Source organism: Trachypithecus francoisi, unplaced genomic scaffold, assembly GCF_009764315.1.
Source record: "Trachypithecus francoisi isolate TF-2019V2 unplaced genomic scaffold, Tfra_2.0 Lachesis_group14, whole genome shotgun sequence".
Lineage (NCBI taxonomy): Eukaryota > Metazoa > Chordata > Mammalia > Primates > Cercopithecidae > Trachypithecus > Trachypithecus francoisi.
In genome coordinates this window covers 40,491,798-40,500,688 of record NW_022681459.1, presented here as the reverse complement: position 1 = coordinate 40,500,688, position 8,891 = coordinate 40,491,798, and the positions used below count along the sequence as shown (strand labels likewise).

Genomic DNA, 8,891 nt, shown 5'->3' with positions numbered 1-8,891 from the left:
AAGAGAAATGTTTTTATTGTTTTGTTTTTTGTTTTTTCTGGGGCTTGTACACTATCAAGTGAATATCATTTTTGACTGCCATCATGGGTCAGGCCTCACTTGGTCATGGACTCTAGCGACTGGTCACTAGAGGTTATGACCAACTGAGGCGTGATTGAGGATGGCAGTCAAAGGACGGCATCATTTACAAACTGTCTGGTAGTTAGTATGTTTCTCAATAGCAAGCTTTTCTCCCTGAAAAATAATTTTGTATTTGTCAGCCAACATGGACGCTTGCTAAATATTCCAGAAAAAACCTCACTGCACTGTCCACAAGCATCCTCTATGCTTTCTTTCGCGGCCAGTAACCTGATCACTGTTGTTTTTTTTTTTTCTCTCTTATTGCAGAGCAATTCGAAAGCCCAGTCTGAACTCTGTACGTATTCTTTTTTTTTTAACAACTTTATTTAAACGTAGTTGACATGCAAAACCATTTACTCATTTAAAGTAGGTGATTCAGCGTTTCCACTATATTTACACGGTTGTGCAAGCATTGTTACAATCTCATCTGAGAACCTCTTTATTCTCCGTGAAAGAAACCCCACTAGTCGTCACTCCTCTGTCTTTCCCAACTCCCACACCCCTGGATCTAGGCAGTCTCGAATCTACTTTCTGTTTCTATAGTACAGTGGCTTTCTATATTAACCGGTTCTTTGGGCGACTATTTCACATTGATGAGGTTGCCCTAGTTAGAAAGCCAAGGATCTTTCATTTCTTTCTGCCCCTCTCCTTTGCCTTCCTTCAACACCAGGGAGAATGGTCCAGCAGCAGCTCAGTCCATGCTTGTCAACCAACCCCTCCATACACTCCAGCCCCGGTCCACAGCCCCCAAGGCTCCCTGTGGGATTCCTCAGCAACACCAATGCACTGACCATCACTCTATGTACTCCTAGGTCCTGTTGAAGATCTGCAGGCGTCTGCACATGATGGCGTGGAGGATTTGAAATCAGAACCTGTAAGACTTTATTTCTTTCTCTGGAAGAGAAATGTTTTTTTTGTTTTGTTTTTTGTTTTTTCTGGGGCTTCTATACTATCAAGTGAAGATCATTTTTGACTGCTATCGTGGGTCAGGCCTCTGTTGGTGATGGACTCTAGCGACCGGTCACTAGAGGTTATGACCAACTCAGGCCTCATTCACGATGGCAGTCGAAGGACGGCATCACTTACAAACTGTCTGGTAGTTAGTATGTTTCTCAATAGCAAGCTCTTCTCCCTGAAAAATAATTTTGTATTTGTCAGTCAACATGGACGCTTGCTAAATATTCCAAAAAAAACCCCACTGCACTGTCCACAAGCATCCTCTATCCTTTCTTTTGGGGCCAGCAACCTGATCACTGTTTTGTTTTGTTTTTTTTTTCTCTTATTGCAGCGAAAGTCGAAAGCCCAGTCTCACCTCTGTACGTATTCTTTTTTTTTTAACAGCTTTATTTAAACGTAGTTGACATGCAAATCAGTGTACCCATTTAAAGTAGGTGATTCAGCGTTGTTAGATCTACTAACATTCCCACATCTCAGAATAGGGAACTGAGGCACACAGGGGTTCATTTCACTGTCCCAGGTATGTGCAGATTCTAAGTAGGATTTGATCCCAGGCCATTCTTGGTGACTTGGATCTGCTGCTTTTCTATATTGTCTCATCTAAATAAAGGTATCTGCCTGCAGAAACAGTCCGTTTTAAGTGCAATCAACCTTGCAAAATCCTCCTAGAACCCAAATCTAAATTCAGGTAGAGTTGAAAAGCAGACGGTAAAAACTGGAATCAAAAGTTTCATCTGGAAATAAGTTTTTACTAATTTCTCTGCTGTCCTCTGCCAGCAGCATGTCAAGCACTGTCTTTATTATAATACATTGCCAAAAATCTATAAGAAGTCTGCTCTACCTTGCAGGTTTGCGTATCCGTCCCAAGGGCTGGACAAGAAAACTACGTAAATGGAGCACACTTTGTTGTGCAGACAATAAAGGTAGTGTGGAAATTAAATCATCAAGTTCACTTAAGCAAATAATTGCAGTGTATTCATTCAGTGCCCCATATTAGAGGAACTCAGTCAATGCTGTGTCATGTTCTTCATTTATGTCATTTGTGCCAATTTATGCATTAAATCAATGGTGGGTGACACAAGTACACAAGTAAAGTAACAATGACAACTTAGAGTTCAGTTCTTGTTTTTAGTATTTTATTTTTTTGTGAAAAGGTCTCCTTTGTCGCCCAGGAGTGCACTGGTGCGATCACAGCTCACTGCGATCTTGACCTCCCCAGGTTCAGGTGATCCTTCCACCCCAGCCTCCCAAGTAGCTGGCCATAAGTCACATGCCACTATATCAAGTTTATTATTATTATTATTATCTTTGTAGAGAAGGGATTTCACCATTCTGCCCAGGCTGGGTTCACTTTTGATAGTAAAGGCCATATCAAATGTTTAGACATTTGCTTTCAGTTTGGTCAATTATGAATACAGCTATTACAAACCTTCCTGTGTCTTGTTTGGAAACATAATTTTAAAAATGTAACTGAGGAAATACTTCAGCTTATGATGACTTGCTTGTATGGTAAGACTATATTTTTCTTTATAAGATTTTGGTAGAATTTACCAGTGAAATCACCTGAATATAGTGTTTTAGTTGTTTGAAAAGATATTAATCATTGATTCCATATCTAAAATTCTAAAGTAAATATAGGCGTATTCGGATAATCTATTTCTCCTGAGAAGACTTTTGGTCTTCTAACATAGATTTTATAAATTCGCTCATTTCATCGATTGTATCCAATTGTGAGCACAGATGTGTTCAGAATATTCCTTTATTATTTACTATTTTTTGATTTGACTCCTTTTATTAGTATACTGTGACTTCTTTCTTTCCTTTGTGGGTAGCCAAGGTAGAGGCTTATCAATGTTACCGATCTTTTCAAAGAACCAGCTTTCGGTTTTGTTGATATTTTCTGGATTTCCTGTTCTCTATTCCATTGTATTCTGCAATCATTATTGATTTATCATCTGTTCTATGTTACACTGCTGTTTTTCTCTCATTGCCCAAGGTGAAGCTTAGATTATGAATTAAGATTTTTCTCATTATTGTCACAGCATCCTGAATGTAACTCATTGAATGTAGTCTCATTAAAATGCACACTGAATAATTCAAATGATAAAGATGTATGCTGTACTACAACTTGAACAGGGTAGATGATAAACGTAGTGGCAGGGTATGTAGATCCAAGAAGTTAAATGATCTTGTAACATTTCATAAAACTGGGGATTTGCCTGGACCTTCAAATGGTGGGGAGGAGGTGTGATGAGATGCTGGCGCTGAACCATACAGTGCCTTTCTGTATTAAACTGTTCTTAAGGTGACTATTTCACATTGATGAGGTTGCCCTAGCTAGAAAGCCAAGGCTCTTTCAATTCTTTCTGGCCTTCTCCTTTGCCTGCCTTTGACACCAAGGAGAATGGTCCAGCAGCTTCTCAGCCCATGCTTGTCAAGCGCCCACTTCCGTACACTCCATACACCCCAAGGTTCCTTGTGGGATTCCTCAGCAACACCAATGCACTGACGGTCACTCTGTGTTCTCCTAGATGCTGATGAAGATCTGCAGGCGCCTGCACATGCCGGTGTGGAGGAGAATATGGGATCAGAACTTGTAAGACGTATTTCTTTCTCTGGAAGAGAAACTTGTGTTGTTTTTTTCTGGGGCTTCTAGACTATCAAGTGAATATCATTTTTGACTGCCATCATGAATCAGGCCTCAGGTGGTCATGGACTTCAGCGACCAGTCACTGGAGGTTATGACCAACTGAGGCCTGATTGACGATGGCAGTCCAAGGACGGCATCACTTACAAACTGTCTGGTAGTTAGTATGTTTCTCAATAGCAAACTTTTCTCCGTGAAGAATAATTTCGTATTTGTCAGCCAACATGGACGCTTGCTAAATATTCCAAAAAAAACCCCACTGCACTGTCCACAAGCATCCTCTACGCTTTCTTTCGGGGCCAGTAACCTGATCACTGTTTTGTTTTGTTTTTCTCTTATTGCAGAGAAAGTCGAAAGCCCAGTCTCACCTCTGTACGTATTCTTTTTTTTTTTAACAGCTTTATTTAAACGTAGTTGACATGCAAATCAGTGTACCCATTTAAAGTAGGTGATTCAGCGTTGTTAGATCTACTAACATTCCCACATCTCAGAATAGGGAACTGAGGCACACGGGTTCATTTCACTGTCCCAGGTATGTGCAGATTCTAAGTAGGATTTGATCCCAGGCCATTCTTGGTGACTTGGATCTGCTGCTTTTCTATATTGTCTCATCTAAATAAAGGTATCTGCCTGCAGAAACAGTCCGTTTTAAGTGCAATGAACCTTGCAAAATCCTCCTAGAACCCAAATCTAAATTCAAGTAGAGTTGAAAAGCAGACGGTAAAAACTGGAATCAAAAGTTTCATCTGGGAATAAGTTTTTACTAATTTCTCTGCTGTCCTCTGCCAGCAGCATGTCAAGCACTGTCTTTATTATAATACATATCCAAGAATCTATAAGAAGTCTGCTCTACCTTGCAGGTTTGCGTATCTGTCCCAAGGGCTGGACAAGAAAACTACGCCAATGGAGCACACTTTGTTGTGCAGACAATAAAGGTAGTGTGGAAATTAAATCATTAAGTTCACTTAAGCAAATAATTGCAGTTTATTCATTCAGTGCCCCATATTAGAGAAACTCAGTCAATGCTGTGTCATGTTCTTCATTTATTTCATTTGTGCCAATTTATGCATTAAATCAATGGTGGGTGACACAGGTATACAAGTAAAGTAACATTGACAACTTAGAGTTCAGTTCTTGTTTTCAGTATTTTATTTTTTTTGTGAAAAGGTCTCCTTTGTTGCCCAGGAGTGCACTGGTGCGATCACAGCTCACTGCGATCTTGACCTCCCCAGGTTCAGGTGATCCTTCCACCTCAGCCTCCCAAGTAGCTGGCCATAAGTCACATGCCACTATATCAAGTTTATTATTATTATTATTATCTTTGTAGAGAAGGGATTTCACCATTGTGCCCAGGCTTGGTTCACTCTTGATGGTTAAGGACATCTCAAATGTTTAGACATTTGCTTTCAGTTTGGTCAATTATGAATACAGCTATTACAAACCTTCCTGTGTCTTATTTGGAAACATAAATTTTAAAATGTAACTGAGGAAATACTTCAGGTTATGATGACTTGCTTGTATAAAGACTATATTTTTCTTTATAAGAATTTTGGTAGAATTTACCAGTGAAATCACCTGAATATAGTGTTTTAGTTGTTTGAAAAGATATTAATCATTGATTCCATATCTAAAATTCTAAAGTAAATATAGGCATATTCAGATGATCTATTTCTCCTGAGAAGACTTTTGTTCTTCTAACATAGATTTTATAAATTCGCTCATTTCATCGATTGTATCCAATTGTGAGCACAGATGTGTTCAGAATATTCCTTTATTATTTACTATTTTTTTATTCGACTCCTCTTAAACTAAGATTATTAGTATACTGTGACTTCTTTCTTTCCTTTGTGGGTAGCCAAGGTAGAGGTTTATCAATGTTACCGATCTTTTCAAAGAACCAGCTTTCGGTTTTGTTGTTATTTTCTGGATTTCCTGTTTTCTATTCCATTGTACTCTGCAATCATTATTGATTTATCATCTGTTCTATGTTACACTGCTGTTTTTCTCTCATTGCCCAAGGTGAAGCTTAGATTATGAATTAAGATTTTTCTCATTATTGTCACAGCATCCTGAATGTAACTCATTGAATGTAGTCTCATTAAAATGCACACTGAATAATTCAAATGATAAAGATGTATGCTTTACTACAACTTGACGTAGTGGCAGGGTATGTAGATCCAAGAAGTTAAATGATCTTGTAACATTTCATAAAACTGGGGATTTGCCTGGACCTTCAAATGGTGGGGAGGAGGTGTGATGAGATGCTGTCGCTGAACCATACAGTGCCTTTCTGTATTAAACTGTTCTTAAGGTGACTATTTCACATTGATGAGGTTGCCCTAGCTAGAAAGCCAAGGCTCTTTCAATTCTTTTTGGCCCTCTCCTTTGCCTGCCTTCGATGCCAAGGAGAATGGTCCAGCAGCATCTCAGCCCATGCTTGTCAATCGCCCACTTCCGTACACTCCATACACCCCAAGGTTCCTTGTGGGATTCCTCAGCAACACCAATGCACTGACCGTCACTCTGTGTTCTCCTAGATTCTGATGAAGATCTGCAGGCGTCTGCACATGGCGGTGTGGAGGAGAATATGGGATCAGAACTTGTAAGACGTATTTCTTTCTCTGGAAGAGAAACTTGTGTTGTTTTTTTCTGGGGCTTCTAGACTATCAAGTGAATATCATTTTTGACTGCCATCATGAATCAGGCCTCAGTTGGTCATGGACTTTAGCGACCAATCACTGCAGGTTATGACCAACTGAGGCCTGATTGACGATGGCAGTCCAAGGACGACATCACTTACAAACTGTCTGGTAGTGAGTATGTTCTCAACAGCAAGCTTTTCTCCTTGAAAAATAATTTTGTATTTGTCAGCCAACATGGTCCCTTACTAAATATTCCCAAAAAAATCCCACGGAATTTCCACAAGCAGTCTCTATGCTTTTTTGGCGGCCAGTGACTCGACCACTGCTTGACGTCCGATTTTTTATTTCACCAAGTTAATAAAAGGCCTTTACCAACAGAACCCAGCATCATCTGATCCTCATGGTGTTTGTTTTTCTTTTCTCTTTTTGCAGGATTCATCTAGAGCTGAGTACGACCACCGTACGTATTTATTTAAAAAAAAAAAAAACCAGCTTTGTTTAGATGTATTTGACATGCAAAACAATTCACCCATTTGAAGTAGGTGATTCAGCGTTTTTACTATATTTTCACCATTGTGCAACCATTGTTAGAATTTCATCTGAGAACCTCTTTATTAACCCTCAAAGAAACCCCACTAGTAGTCACTCCTCTGTCTTTCCCAACTCTTAAGATGACTATTTCACATTGATGAGGTTGCCCTAGCTAGAAAGCCAAGGATCTTTCATTTCTTTCTGCCCCTCTCCTTTGCCTTCCTTCAACACCAAGGAGAATGGTCCAGCAGCAGCTCAGTCCATGTTAGTCAACTGCCCACCTCCATGCACTCCAGCCCCAGTCCACATCCCCCAAGGCTCCTTGTGGGATTCCCCAGCAGCAGCAATGCACTGTCACTCTATCTTCTCCTAGATTTGGGCAAAGATCTCAGTGAGAGTCCACCTGATAGTTTTGAAGATCTCAAGAGACGGGCGATGGTAAGATGCATTTCTTTGTCTGAAGAAATGTTTTTCCTGGTTCCTCTTGCCTTATTAATGAAATGAAGATACAAAAACCTGACCAAGTACATTATAGAAGACAATTGCAATTTTTTGTTCGCTGGAATATCAAGGGAATACCATATTGATGGCTGTCGTCCATCAGGTCTTAGTTGATCATGGACTCCAGTGACTGGTCACCGGAGTTTATGACCAACTGAGTCCGATTGGATGATGGTGGTCAAAAATGAGAGCATCACTTAGAAACTATCCTGTAGTGAGCATATTTCTCAGTAGCAACTTTTTCTTCTTGAAAAATATTTTGTATTTGTCAGCCAACATGGACTTGCTAAATATTCCATGAAAACCCATTGCCTTTTGCACAAGCATCGTCTATGCTTCATTCACGGGGCCAGTGACTTGATCACTGTTTGACATGTTGTTTTCTAATGTCACCAAGTGAATGAAAGATCTGTACTGGCTGGGCATGGTGGCTCACGCCTGTAATCCCAGCACTTTGGGAGGCCGAGGCAGGCGGATCACGAGGTCAGGAGCTTGAGACCATCCTGGCTAACACGGTGAAACCCCGTCTCTACTAAAAATACAAAAAATTAGCTAGGCGTGGTGGCGGGCTCCTGTAGTCCTAGCTACTCGGGAGGCTGAGGCAGGAGAATGGCGTGAACCCGGGACGTGGAGCTTGCAGTGAGCCAAGAGCGCGCCACTGCACTCCAGCCTGGGCGACAGAGCAAGACTCCGTCAAAAAAAAAAAAGGTCTGTGCCAACAGGACTCCATGTGATCTGATCCTCATAGTGTTTCCCTTTCTCCTATTGCAGGCAAATAAGGGACTCCAAGCTTACCTCCGTAAGTGTGTGTGTGTGTGTGTGTGTGTGTGTGTGTATATGTATGTTTTGTTTGTTTGAGATGAAGCCTTGTTCTTGTCCCCTAGGCTGGACTCAGATGTTAGAATCTCGGCTGAAGAAATCCCCCAACCCCCAGGTTCAAGGAGTTCTCTGGATTCCGTGTCCCAAGTAGCTGGGATCAGGGACGCCTGCCACCACGCCCAGCTGCCATCATTTTATGAATGCATATTTCCATCTGGGTGAAAAAAATATCACAAACCCCTTTCTCTTCCTACTGAGCACCTGTGAACAGTGACCTGCAGTTTGTGGCTGCAGCCAGTCCTCATGGAGCCTGGTGTTCTTACTTTTCATTCTGAGGCTCACATTCTCAGTCACCCTGGAGGAGAACACCGCCCCATCCTGGGTCATTACAGAGTGTGCCCATCCATCTGCTGCATCTGAGGAGCTGGGTCCAGCTTCTACGGTGAATCCATATATTTCTGTGTTTCCTGGATAAGGAAGAGGAAAGGAGCTGAGCTGGGGGAGGAAGAAGAGGTAATATTAACTGACTCCTTAGTTTGTACCAGGCACTGTGCTAGTTACATATCCTTTTATCTCATGTAATTCTTACCAAACAGTAAGGGGGTTGGGAGTGATAGGGACAATACTGTTACCTCCATTTTAGGGTGAGAAAATTAAGGCTCAGAAAGGTTAAA

General features: G+C 41.0%; 1 protein-coding gene across 1 annotated transcript in view; it reads left to right on the top strand.

The window, feature by feature from the left end:
* The window catches only part of LOC117095992, a 31,759-nt gene extending 23,322 nt beyond the window's left edge, over positions 1-8,437 (top strand). Inside the window, exons 34-45 of the mRNA XM_033232863.1 lie at positions 388-415; positions 933-994; positions 1,409-1,436; positions 1,926-2,000; positions 3,609-3,673; positions 4,069-4,096; positions 4,585-4,659; positions 6,262-6,326; positions 6,799-6,826; positions 7,271-7,335; positions 8,170-8,197; positions 8,283-8,437. Coding sequence (XP_033088754.1) covers positions 388-415; positions 933-994; positions 1,409-1,436; positions 1,926-2,000; positions 3,609-3,673; positions 4,069-4,096; positions 4,585-4,659; positions 6,262-6,326; positions 6,799-6,826; positions 7,271-7,335; positions 8,170-8,197; positions 8,283-8,368 — 633 coding nt within the window. The 3' untranslated portion in view covers positions 8,369-8,437. The remainder of the gene's footprint in view (positions 1-387; positions 416-932; positions 995-1,408; positions 1,437-1,925; positions 2,001-3,608; positions 3,674-4,068; positions 4,097-4,584; positions 4,660-6,261; positions 6,327-6,798; positions 6,827-7,270; positions 7,336-8,169; positions 8,198-8,282) is intronic.
* The last annotated feature ends 454 nt before the right edge of the window (positions 8,438-8,891 follow it).